Genomic DNA, 14,438 nt, shown 5'->3' on the forward strand with positions numbered 1-14,438 from the left:
CGATGTTGTTGCACCAAGGTTAGTACTATGGGATAGATAAAAATTTTGAGCTCTATGGGTTCAATGTTGGACATATTGGTTTTTTCGAATATTTGAACTTTGGTGTTAAGTTGTTCCCAAGTGCCTTCATAGTTTAATCTACATTTTTTTCACTGTATTTTAAACATCGGACTATATACGATAAATTCCAGTCATTTTTGGTAAATATGGCCAACAAATAAATATTATTTCGATATGGTATACTAGAATTTCCAAATAATGTAAAATTTGACTTTTGACTCCACAGTTTATGGGTTAAGAATGTCCGATTTTAATTAAACTTCGGATATATATTTTTTGTTATCTGGACTATAATACTCTGAAAATACATTACAACAGAATTACAAATTATATTCTAACCTAATTTACCGAGGTGACGATGACCATACGCCCATTTTAGTGTAGCAGAGCAGAATCTCTGGTGGGTATCGAACCCACAACCTATCCTACCGGGTACCCATACACAAAACATATACGCCTATTTTTATCTCAATAGCTTTATTTATCAATGAAATATGAGCGTTTAAGTGATTTTCGAAAGTGGACCTTATATGAGAGCTAAGACCTATTGTAGACTGATTGGAAACAAATTTCGCTGAATGATTTTTATACATATATACAAAACATATTCGTGTCTAATTTTACCCCAATAGATCTATTAGTTAATGAAATATGAGCGTGTAAGTGATTTTCGGAATAGGACCTTATATGGGAGCTATGATTATATTATATTTAAATGTACGAAATTTTGTGTTGATATCTATATATTTGAGGGAGTTATTAAAAATAAATTAATTTTCCGGAATATATACCTTTGTATGGGGGCTATGGGAAATTGTGAATTAATTATTAAGATTTTTAACATGACAAAATTCATCGAATTATCTTTGGTAGTTTCTACTCAAGAATTAGGAAAAAAACGTAATTTCTTTCGAGGTAGTCTGAAATTATTACTCATAACTTTTTATACCGAGTTTGCTGATTTTCAATACCAAACTGCTTAAGATAACAATGAATATTTTTAGCGAATTTGGTTAATTTCTTTTGCTTAGTTTTAACCTAAGCGTGTTTAACCAGACAGACGGACATAGCTAAGTCGACTCAGAATTTCATAAGGACCCAGAATATACATATATACTTTGTTGGTCTCCGTTAAATATTTCTTGGTGTTACACACGGAATGACAAACATATATATACCCTCTATCACAACTGATGGTGATGGAGGGTATAACTAATGGTTTTTATGAATTCTGTAGATTTCAATAAATAAATGCTTCACAAAAATCTCTGAGGTTTTATCCATAATAGAACCAAGTCTTGATATTAGGTCTTATTCCGAACTTCATTTAATAACTCAAAATCCTTTAAACATCCCTACAAAAAAGTAAACTCATCACAACTAGTAACTCGGAGTGTTTTAAATTTGGGTGAAAAACTTATGAATTTTACATTAGAGTGTCACTAGAAGGATGCTAATTTTTGGTAGTAAAAATCAATTATTTGGATGTCAAAAATAAACCACATTCTTCCAATGACAATTTTACGAAAATTCTATTGGTTTTTCAACAAAAGTCAAGTTCTTCAGATATATATATATATATATATATATATATATATATATATATATATATATATATATATATATATATATATATATATATATATATATCCTTTTTTAACTGAAATCCAGTTAAAAAAGGATGAAAATTCACTACATATAACATATATATATATATATATATATATATATATATATATATATATATATATGTTATATGTAGTGAATTTTCATCCTTTTTTAACTGGATTTCAATTTATAATGAAATTTTTGGATTATAAAAAATATAATATTAGTTATTTATAAAAAAATAATTAAAACAAGTTAGAGTGCTATATTCGGCTATGCCGAATCTTAAATACCCTGCACCCATTTAACTATCTAATTTTTAAATAACTTGAAAAAAATTTTGTTTCCGTATTGAGGGTACTAACATTTATGCATATGTCGAACTAGTTTTGATTAGGTCCAGAAAAATGTATATTAATAGGCCAGTTCCAAATAATTTTAATAGAATTTATCTATGCACAGAACATACTCTTATCGAATTTTATCTGTATATAGTCATTTAATAATGAATAAAGTGGTATTAAATGATTTTCAGAAGTAAAATTCCGTATAACGATTTATATATACAAAATACACATTTATGTCGAATTTTATCCCGATAACTTTGATTGTCAATGTGCGTTTAAGTAATTTTCGGAAATGGTCCTTATGTAGGAGTTGTGACCAATTATGGACCGATCAGGAAAAAATTCGTATAATGATTTATATGGAAAAAAATCAAGTCGAATTTTACTCCAATATATTTATTAATTAATGAAATATGTGGTTTTAAGTGTTTCCGGAGTTGGACTTTATATATGAGCTTTGACCAATTACGGGCCTCTCCGGAAAAATTTCGTAGATGATATAATGTCAGGCCCTTTCGCTAAATCGAAAAATTCGTTATGTCGGAATTATTTTTTCTAGTAAATTTCTTTAGTTAATGGACAAAGAGATATTCTAATTAATATATGAAATTATTATTTCAAATTTTATTTGCAACAACTGATAACAACGCACACGTTTTTCCATATTCTGAAGGGGACCTTATATGTTGGGTAGGGTCAATTATGGACCGATCTACATAAAGTTTGATAGAGAGATTTTGGATTCATTGAAACTTATGTATGTCGAATTTCATCACTGTACTCGTATTTTTAAGCCAGTAATGAGCGTTAAAGTCATATTCTGAAGCGGGCCTTATATGGGGGGTACATAAGGTACATGGAACGATCCTCATAAAATTTGGTAGGGAGATTTTGGATCATACGAAACTTATTTGTGTCGAATTTCATCGCTATACTCGTACTTTTGAAACAGATATGCCCATTGCTGTTTTTCGGGGGTCCACTTGAATGGGGGCTATCCGAAAACGTGGACCGATATTGCCCATTTTCAATACCAAACAAACCATTCAATACTCTGTCTCGTTCCGTTCGGACTCTATCGTACTTTCAACAGACAGACGGACGGACAGTCATGGCTAGATCGTCTTAGAATTTAATAAGGACCCAGAATATATACAGTGAATCAACTAAGTTTTTTGCCTACCTTTTTTTAAGAGAATTTTGTTTTTTGTTCATAAATAAAATTCAAAAAAAAAAAAACAGGTAAAAAGTAAATTTATGTTTTCCAATTGAAAATAGAGATTATGTAGAATGGGAAAACCAAGAAAAAAATATTAAAATAAAAATGTTGGTGCATTTGTTGTTGCATTTTATTATTTTTCATCAGAATTTGCACGTCAATAAAGTATTTTGCATATTGAAAATACCAGTTAATTTCGTTGGGTTTTTCAAATTATTTTTTAATTGCTTTTTGGAATTTATTGTTTTATTGTTAAAAGGACACGTGTTAAGTATTTTTCAATTGTAATTTTCAAAAATCATATCCTCATTGTGTGAAACTGTGTAGTTATTTGCGTCAAAATTGTTTAAAGGGAAATAATGAGGCAATTCCAATATAAAAAATTAGTTTAGATTTTTAGAACAAGTGTAAATCAATGAAATTCAATTATGAGATGTTTAATCAATCATTAAAAAATATAAAATATATAAATTGATGAAATAACACAAAGAATTATTAAAAAAAACGCACTGAGTTGTCTTTCAAAATCTTTAACTGCCAAAGGAGAGCGAAAGCAAACCCCATACTTAGAGTGGCTAGGATGGTACTTAGTGTTAGCTTTATTGAATAAGAATCAATATTATACAATTCTAAATGAAATTCACACAGTACTCCCCCAAATAGATGGGGTTTCCGTAATGTAGTTTTTGTTTATCAATACAAAATGACCAAAAACCCAGATTATTTTTGTTATAATCTATAGATTTATACCCCACTAACATTTTTTTCTAGGTCCAAATCCATTGATTTCCTAATATATCATGTATCCAATTCAAAATTACTTATTATTTTCGAAATTAAATCAAAGAAACGATAGATTTCATGTTAAGTCAAATATTGAAAAATCCTTATAGGTATATAGGATAATAAATTGGTTAAGAAATGTCCAAACTTGGTCGTTCCACTACTAAAATATCTAAAAAATGTTATTCTAATACAGTAATAAAAATATTAAATTTTATAAAATAATGCAGCAATATTAAACAAGTAAGAGTGTTATATTCGGCCATGCCGAATCTTATATACCCACCATCAAATCATCCTTTGATATTATCGATCTATGTTGAATCATATGTCGATATTATTATGAACATCAGGGAAATATTTGGAAGAGGGAATTTAATAAAGGCTTAAGCATGGACCGTGCTCTTCCGAATTAAAAATATTAATTTTGTTTGATCCAATATTTATAACCATAAACTCATACAAAACTTGTTTATGTGAAATTTCATCGCTGTAGTCGCATTTGAGCGTTACAGCCAGTAACGAGCGTTACAGTCACTATCTGAGGGGGACCTTATATGGAGGGTGGGGTCAGTTATAGACCTATCCCCATAAAATGTGATAAATAGTTTTTGGCTAGTACAAAACTTGTTTACGTAGAATTTCACTGCTGTAATAGCATTTTTGAGTCAGTAATGAGCGTTAAAGTAATTTTCCGAAGGGGACCTTATAGGGGGGTATGGTCAATTACAGACTGATCCTCATAAAATTTATTGAGAGATTGTAGCTAATACGAAAATTGTTCATGTCGTACTCAGTACTCGCAGTTTTAAGCTAGTAATGAGCTTTAAAGTCATTTTCTGAAGGGGACCTTACAAGGGGGATAGGGCTAATTAAGGACCGATCCTTATAAAATTTGATAAAGAACTTTTGGCTCACCCAAAACTAGTTTGTGCCTTAAAGTCATTTTCTGAAGGAGACCTTATATGGGGGGGTAGTGTCAATTATGGACCCACCCTCATAAAATTTAAGAAAATGATTTTAGTTCCTATACAAATTTTTTATGTCGAATTTTATTGCTATATATATGCACATATGTTTCTTAAGGTCAGAAATGAGCATTAAAGACATTTTCTGAAGGGGACCTTGTATTGGGGGTAGGGTCAATTATGAACCGATCCTTATAAAATTTTACGAAGAGATTTAAATTCTTATAAAACATGTTTGTGCCGAATTTCATCGCTATTGATGCTTTTCTTAGCCAGTCATGGGCGATAAAGTCATTTTCTGAAGGGGACTTTATATGGGGGGTAGGGTCAATTATGGACCGATCCTTATAAAATTATATGAAGAGATTTATGCTCCCATAAAATATGTTTGTGCCGAATTTCACTGCTATTGATGCTTCTCTTAGCCAGTTATGGGCGATAAAGTCATTTTCTGAAGGGGACTTCATATGGGGGGTAGGGTCAATTATGGACCGATCCTTATAAAATTCTACGAAGAGATTTAGGTTCCCATAAAACATATTTGTGCCGAATTTCACCGCTATTGGTTCTTCCCTTAGCAAGTTATGAGCGATAAAGTCATTTTCTGAAGGGGACTTTATATGGGGGGTAGGGTCAATTATAGACCGATCCTTATAAAATTTTACAGAGAGATTTAGGTTCCCAAAAAACATGTTTGTGCCGAATTTCACCGCTATTGATGCTTTTCTTAGGCAGTTATGGGCGATAAAGTCATTTTCTGAAGGGGACTTTATATGGGGGGTAGGGTCAATTATGGACCGATCCTTATAAAATTCTACGAAGAGATTTAGATTCCCATAAAACATATTTGTGCCGAATTTCACCGCTATTGGTTCTTCCCTTAGCAAGTTATGAGCGATAAAGTCATTTTCTGAAGGGGCCTTATATGGGGGCTAGGCGAAATTGTGGACCGATATTGCCCATTTTCAATACCAAACAAACTGCATCAACTAGAAGTATCTGTGCAAAATTTCAGTTCGCTAGCTGCTTCCATTTGGACTCCATCGTGTTTTCAACAGACGGACAGACGGACGGACATGGCTAGATTGTCTTAGAATCTTATAGGGACCCAGAATATACATATATACTTTTATGGGTCTTAGACGAATATTTCAATGTGTTACAAACGGAATGACAAAAACAATATCCCCCCATCTTTTTTGATGGTGGGTATAAAAATGAACAATTTTAATGTTGGGAATCCCCGAATTAATAAATACCATAGTATGCCATTATTTTAAAGGTATTTAATTCTAGTAGCTTTATGTAACTTGTTGCGGTAGGTTCGTGAATTTATTTTTAAAATTAGTGATGTCTAAAAACAGTCGAAAGATTTTATCCTTAAATGAAAAATGAGAAATTTTGGAATATTTAAAAAAAGGATCGAGTGTTACAGTGTTAAGTAAAAAGTATAAAGCTGCAAAATCAACGATAAGTTAAATAAAAAAGACAATATTTTAAAATGTGTGAACAATACGTTTTATGGACCCGGAAAACGCAAAACATTTTCAGAGCTTCCAAAAATGGAAAAATCGCTCTATAAATGGTTTTTTGTATGCGGAATAAAAACCTCCCTGTAAGTGGGTTGAATTGAAAGAGAAAGCCAAACAAATTCACAAAACATAAGTGAAAATGGAAATGACTTCAATGCTAGCGATGGGTGGCTACAAAAATTTGAAAAGAGATACGGAATTCGGCTCCTTCAGATAAGCGGCGAAAAACTTCCAGGTGCAAAAATGGAAAAGCAAAGAATAACATTTTTATGCTGTGCAAATGCCTTAGGATCTCATACAATAAAACTTTTAGTAATAGGAAAATCGAAAAATCCTCGAAGTTTTAAAAATTTTATCAGTCCCGTAAACTACAGAAATTCAAAGTCTGCTTGGGTGACTTCTTCCAAAAAAGCAAAATACTTTATTGACCTTAAAAATTAACAATACGTTCACATTTTATCAAAAATCTTGTTAATTAATATCACGATTTTACTTTTTATGGTAGAAAATTAAAATATAAGATATTCTTTAAAAAGTACAACAAACAAATTGCTTTATTTTGCTAAAAATAATTGTTCAGATAAAGTTTTTTCTTAAAATTTATAAAATTTTACATAAGCAAATTACTTAATTGATTCACTGTATATATTTTTGTGGGTCTATGACCCCCATCTTTTTTGATGGTGGGTATAAATATAACAATATTTCTCTATTAAACCCATATTTTAATAAGCAAAGTGTGTTATTTCGTCAAATTTATATCATCTAAACGTTAATTATTTTAATTTAAAAGAAAATTGAAAAAATACCCTGCGACATGTCTCTTCTGCTAAAAGTGCTCTATATGTATATTATCTGTCTACAAAACAGAAACATGAAATTAAACACGTAGAGCCCGGAGTATATGGGAACCTATAAAAGGGACCTTTTTGGTACTTTTTCCTTCTTTAAAAGGTACTTTTGGAATTTTCTATAATACTGAACCTAGAAAGATCAAATTAAACATTCAGAATCCCAAGTTAATGAAAATCTGTAGGATAGGATTTTTTGTACTTGTTCATCCAATACTGAGTAGCTAATTTTTGCATTCGTGAAAACTGTTTTATTTAGTTCTCTCGTTTCAGAACTCATTTTCGCGATATTTTTTTTAACTCACCAGAGCTATGATTTCAACCCTTCATCCCTTATGTTCACTTCATGCAGTGATGCCAGGAGATTTTTTTCAGAAATCCCTACGCTTATGAGAAAAAATCCCTTTTTTCCCTACACCCACTTTTTATTTTCCCTACATTTTTCCCTACACTACTTTTTTCCATTTTTTTCAAAGTTTATCTTAAAAAAATACAAAAATAACATCAAAAACTAAAATATTAGCTCCGTTTTATAATATACATATATGTATGTATTTTTTTTAATTTTTAGGAATGAAATTTCTAGAATTTAAATTTTAATTTTTTTTCTTTCAATTTTACATCATACAAATCTTCCAATCCTGACTCTTCAGTTAAGATTAAAAAAAAAAAACAATTGAAAGATTTATGGCAGTATATCGAATCGTGATAAAAATTTATTTTATGTGCCTCCAACAAAAAAATTTTCATAAAATAATTATTTTAAATAAGGTTTACTTTTGCGTTTACTTTTTGCGGTTTACTTTTATAAATTTTCAGAACATTAAATTCATTTTTTCAATCCTGAGTTACTGCATTAAGCCCCCGACTCTATCTATAAGGAGTCAGAATATATCGCCCTACAGGATTGGCATAATCCAAAAAGTCGTTTCAAGAAAAATGGATATGAATATTTAATGACATTTAACTATTTTTTTAATAACTTTTAAACAAATCAAGGGGTTTTAAAAATCCAGATTCAGATAGTTGAGGTTAATATGTTTCTCATCTAAATTGAAATTAAATTTTTAGTTGTCTAATATTCACAAAAACGTGGGTTTTAGTTTTTACGTTTACAAAAAATCGATTTCACATCGAAAATAATAGACATATTTGAAATTTCATAAATCTATATGAAAGATTTTAGTATGTCGCATGTTTTGAAGACCTTAGTTCAAGAAAGCCGAATTTTGGATTATGCCAGTCTTGTAGCGATATGTAGGTACATATGTATGTTGTAGAAATTACAAGCGGAGTTTTTACTAACGATACACTTAAAACTGATTTCATTTTTAATTTAAAAGTTTAATACATGAAAGAGTATATTTTTAGTTGTTAAAAACTATGAAATTTAAAAATCCCTACAATTTGACAATAGTAAGAAATCTTTCCCTTTTTCCCTACACGTGAAATTTTTGAAAAAAATCCCTACAAAAAGGGAAAAATCCCTACACTTGGCATCACTGACTTCATGAGAGATATTTAAGCATTTATATATGTATATTGTCATTCCGTTTGTAACACATCGAAATATTGGTTATAGACCCCAAAAGTATATATATGCCGAATTTCACCGCCATTGATGCTTTTCTTAGGCAGTTATGGGCGATAAAGTCATTTTCTGAAGGGGACTTTATATGGGGGGTAGGTTCAATTATGGACCGATCCTTATAAAATTCTACGAAGAGATTTAGGTTCCCATAAAACATATTTGTGCCGAATTTCACCGCTATTGGTTCTTCCCTTAGCAAGTTATGAGCGATAAAGTCATTTTCTGAAGGGGGCCTTATATGAGGGCTAGGCGAAATTGTGGACCGATATTGCCCATTTTCAATACCAAACAAACTGCATCAACTAGAAGTATCTGTGCAAAATTTCAGCTCGCTAGCTGCTTCCATTTGTTTTCAACAGACAGACAGACGGACGGACATGGCTAGATTGTCTTAGAATCTTATAGGGACCCAGAATATATATACTTTTATGGGTCTTAGATGAATATTTCAATGTGTTACAAACGGAATGACAAAAACAATATACCCCCCATCTTTTTTGATGGTGGGTATAAAAATGAACAATTTTAATGTTGGGAATCCCCGAATTAATAAATACCATAGTATGCCATTATTTTAAAGGTATTTAATTCTAGTAGCTTTATGTAACTTGTTGCGGTAGGTTCGTGAATTTATTTTTAAAATTAGTGATGTCTAAAAACAGTCGAAAGTTTTTATCCTTAAATGAAAAATGAGAAATTTTGGAATATTTAAAAAAAGGATCGAGTGTTACAGTGTTAAGTAAAAAGTATAAAGCTGCAAAATCAACGATAAGTTAAATAAAAAAGACAATATTTTAAAATGTGTGAACAATACGTTTTATGGACCCGGAAAACGCAAAACATTTTCAGAGCTTCCAAAAATGGAAAAATCGCTCTATAAATGGTTTTTTGTATGCGGAATAAAAACCTCCCTGTAAGTGGGTTGAATTGAAAGAGAAAGCCAAACAAATTCACAAAACATAAGTGAAAATGGAAATGACTTCAATGCTAGCGATGGGTGGCTACAAAAATTTGAAAAGAGATACGGAATTCGGCTCCTTCAGATAAGCGGCGAAAAACTTCCAGGTGCAAAAATGGAAAAGCAAAGAATAACATTTTTATGCTGTGCAAATGCCTTAGGATCTCATAAAATAAAACTTTTAGTAATAGGAAAATCGAAAAATCCTCGCAGTTTTAAAAATTTTATCAGTCCCGTAAACTACAGAAATTCAAAGAAGTCACCCTTCTTCCAAAAAAGCAAAATACTTTATTGACCTTAAAAATTAACAATACGTTCACATTTTATCAAAAATCTTGTTAATGAATATCACGATTTTACTTTTTATGGTAGAAAATTAAAATATAAGATATTCTTTAAAAAGTACAACAAACAAATTGCTTTATTTTGCTAAAAATAATTGTTCAGATAAAGTATTTTCTTAAAATTTATAAAATTTTACATAGGCAAATTACTTAATTGATTCACTGTATATACTTTTGTGGGTCTATTACCCCCATCTTTTTTGATGGTGGGTATAAATATAACAATATTTCTCAATTAAACCCATATTTTTAAAAGCAAAATGTGTTATTTCGTCAAATTTATATCATCTAAACGTTAATTATTTTAATTTAAAAGAAAATTGAAAAAATACCTTGCGACATGTCTCTTCTGCTAAAAGTGCTCTATATGTATATTATCTGTCTACAAAACAGAAACATGAAATTAAACACGTAGAGCCCGGAGTAAATGGGAACCTATAAAAGGGACCTTTTTGGTACTTTTGGAATTTTCTATAATACTGAACCTAGAAAGATCAAATTAAACATTCAGAATCCCAAGTTAATGAAAATCTGTAGGATAGGATTTTTTGTACTTGTTCATCCAATACTAAGTAGCTAATTTTTGCATTCGTGAAAACTGTTTTATTTAGTTCTCTCGTTTCAGAACTCATTTTCGCGATATTTTTTTAACTCACCAGAGCTATGATTTCAACCCTTCATCCCTTATGTTCACTTCATGAGAGATATTTAAGCATTTATATATGTATATTGTCATTCCGTTTGTAACACATCGAAATATTGGTTATAGACCCCAAAAGTATATATATTCTGGGTCCATATAAAATTCTAAGACGATCAAGCCATGTCAGTCCGTTTGTTTAAATCACGATACGGACCACACGGGAGAAGCTAGACAGCTGAAATTTTGCACAAAAATCTTTTCGGATAGCCTCTATACAGGTGGACCCCCAAAAAACAGATTTAACGGTAATAACTCTTTAAAAAGTACGATGAAATTTGACATAAATAAGTTTTATATAAGCTAAAATCTCTCTACCAAAGTTTATGTGGATCAGTCCATAATTGACCCTACCCCTCATATAAGCTGCTTTTCTGAAAATTTTATGAGGAGGATTCAGGAAATTACTTCCTGTATATAAAATATAATAGTCTTCCAGTTTTTAACAGGTTTTTCAGTTTATTTTCAAATTGTGCGGATTAAAATTTAACAAGAAATATTTAAATTCATTGTGTGGGGGAGCATTCCTTTTACGGCATACGGTTTGATGGTGGGTATATGAGATTCGGCACAGACTTCTTTTTTTTTTCTCACTAGAGATATGATTAGAATTTGAATAAAACTCACATAAATATGTAAGATAATTAATAAATTTATTTTTTTTTACTGATCCATTGCAGATTATCTACTTGTGATGTTAATGTAAAGTAATGGAAACTTGTTGAGTGTAATAGAAAATATTTTAATCGGAATTAAATAAACGTACAATGAATCTTCAACACCCCTTAAATAACAATAATAATTCGTGCCGTTCGACAATGAATTCGAGTGACGTGTTATTACCACCCATTAACAATAATCTAACGATAAAGACAACAGCCACGGTAGAAGAAATTGCTTCAACAGCTGCTGCTATTGCTACTTCTAGTCCTAGCACCTCACCAACAAATTCCATTGTCAACCACCATCAAAATAATCATCGAAACTCTCAAAATCTTGTCACGCAAAAGTCGAATCAGGTACGTTTTAAAAAATGTCATTGATTTGACTAAAACACTTTTACACGCCAGCTTATCAGATGAAGGTTATTAATTACGACCATTGGGAATTCATCATAATTGCAAATGTACACTTTTGTTTGAAAATACATACATAACCTAAATTGCATAAACCTAAATTGCATAAAATTTAGGTTTGGACAACGAATTGTTGCAACGTTGTTAACATTACATAGTGTTGTCGTTCGTATGTATATACTTTGACAACGGTTGGTATTGAAAAATTATAAACAGTTTGGTGTCGATTTGGTACCAGGCTTGTATACAGTACTTATCGCTTATAGTCACAACCCTTAATTGCTCACAAATTGAGGACTATATCGCTAAAGTGATTATAAAAAAATTTGTTTGTATATGCCACAATGTGCTCCTAAAGAAAATCTTATATACCCAGCTAAAAATGATCATATACAGTGAACTCGCGGTAATGTGAACATCCAATATAATGAACTATCCACTAATGTGAACACTCAGTTTTTTATATGGGCGCTCTAAATACTGAACAAAGTTTAATGGCTCTAAATAGTGAACAATTTTTTTAATTTTTAGTGATTTTTTAATTTGTAGAAGCATTTATTTTTAATGTTGGGAATCCCCGAATTAATAAATACCATAGTATGCCATTATTTTAAAGGTATTTAATTCTAGTAGCTTTATGTAACTTGTTGCGGTAGGTTCGTGAATTTATTTTTAAAATTAGTGATGTCTAAAAACAGTCGAAAGTTTTTATCCTTAAATGAAAAATGAGAAATTTTGGAATATTTAAAAAAAGGATCGAGTGTTACAGTGTTAAGTAAAAAGTATAAAGCTGCAAAATCAACGATAAGTTAAATAAAAAAGACAATATTTTAAAATGTGTGAACAATACGTTTTATGGACCCGGAAAACGCAAAACATTTTCAGAGCTTCCAAAAATGGAAAAATCGCTCTATAAATGGTTTTTTTGTATGCGGAATAAAAACCTCCCTGTAAGTGGGTTGAATTGAAAGAGAAAGCCAAACAAATTCACAAAACATAAGTGAAAATGGAAATGACTTCAATGCTAGCGATGGGTGGCTACAAAAATTTGAAAAGAGATACGGAATTCGGCTCCTTCAGATAAGCGGCGAAAAACTTCCAGGTGCAAAAATGGAAAAGCAAAGAATAACATTTTTATGCTGTGCAAATGCCTTAGGATCTCATAAAATAAAACTTTTAGTAATAGGAAAATCGAAAAATCCTCGCAGTTTTAAAAATTTTATCTGTCCCGTAAACTACAGAAATTCAAAGTCTGCTTGGGTGACTTCTTCCATTTTTAAAGAATGTTTTCACAACTGTTTTGTGCCAGAGGAAAATAAACATGTAAAAATAGTTCAATTGGGATTCTTTTATTTTTCATTAGGGTGACAGATTTTTTAAAGAAGAAACGATTACCAGTAAAAGCTTTACTCCTAATAGATAATGCCCCATCCCATCCACCAGAATCCGACCTTAAATCCGAGGTTGGTTCCATAGAAGCAATGTTCATGCCTCCAAATGTAACGGCTCTGATCCAGCCAATGGATCAAAATGCAATTAGAATCACCAAACTTCATTATAGGAACAGTCTTCTGGCAACAATTATTACAAAAGAGGGGGATTTCCTTGAATCGATGAAAAAAATCACACTTAAAGAAGGAGTTTCTATTCTAGAGGCATCTTGGATCAATAATCCTTGTGAGGACGTCACGCCATTTGATGAAAATGATTTAATTGAAGAGTCCGACGATGATGACGACTGTTTTATTGAAGCGCCTGAAAATAACATTAAAGCCAAAGAAGCTGTCGAAATTTTTAACAAAGCTGTCCAATGGGCTGAATTTCAAACGGTCGATCAAACTGACATTAAAGTATTGAAAAAAAAAATCAGGGAATTGGCGGTAAATAAGCTGGTCGAACAAAAGAAAAAACAGAAAATAATAACCGATTATTTCCATATTTAATTATATATGTATGTACCTATCTTTTTTCATTGTATATTTTATTTATTTTTTGTCGTAATATTTTGTTTGTTTTTTATGTACATACTACGTATGTACTCTTTATAAAATGGATTTGTAACAACTTTTTATGTTCCAAATAAATTACAAAAATTTGTTTAGTAATCTTTGCATTTTCATTCCTTGCAGAAATGATTTTTAGAAAGAATAACTTAGTAATTCGAAAATATGAACTACCCCGACATCAATTAGTTCACATTATGGAGAGTTCACTGTATGTTCATATATGGTACCATATATGTTCATATATGAAGCTCCATATATGTTCGGATCCGAAATTTGGCGATATATGAACATATATGACCATATATGTTCATACATATTCATATATATTCATATATTTCCCCTTTCCCCATATATTTTCCCATATAAAAATATACACATATTTTTACATTAATGCA

The 14,438-nt window shown here is 30.7% G+C and overlaps 1 protein-coding gene across 1 annotated transcript; it reads left to right on the top strand.

The window, feature by feature from the left end:
- The first annotated feature begins 11,728 nt into the window (after window positions 1–11,728).
- On the top strand, window positions 11,729–14,172 carry LOC119603001 (jerky protein homolog-like). Its single transcript, XM_037954853.1, has 4 exons — window positions 11,729–11,980; window positions 13,118–13,347; window positions 13,401–13,917; window positions 14,167–14,172. The coding sequence occupies exons 1-4, from the start codon at window positions 11,729–11,731 to the stop codon at window positions 14,170–14,172; spliced, it is 1,005 nt and encodes a 334-aa protein (XP_037810781.1).
- Window positions 14,173–14,438: the final 266 nt, after the last annotated feature.

This window comes from Lucilia sericata, unplaced genomic scaffold, assembly GCF_015586225.1.
Source record: "Lucilia sericata isolate MDLA Ls3-8-SP2 unplaced genomic scaffold, ASM1558622v1 Contig000269F_arrow, whole genome shotgun sequence".
Taxonomy (NCBI): Eukaryota; Metazoa; Arthropoda; class Insecta; order Diptera; family Calliphoridae; genus Lucilia; species Lucilia sericata.

Coding starts and splice junctions, on each gene's coding strand:
- LOC119603001 (XM_037954853.1), top strand. CDS start 11,729: ATGAATCTTCAACACCCCTTAAATAACAATAATAATTCGTGCCGTTCG. Junction 11,981..13,117: donor TCACGCAAAAGTCGAATCAG/GTACGTTTTAAA, acceptor CGGCTCCTTCAG/ATAAGCGGCGAAAAACTTCC. Junction 13,348..13,400: donor CACAACTGTTTTGTGCCAGA/GGAAAATAAACA, acceptor ATTTTTCATTAG/GGTGACAGATTTTTTAAAGA.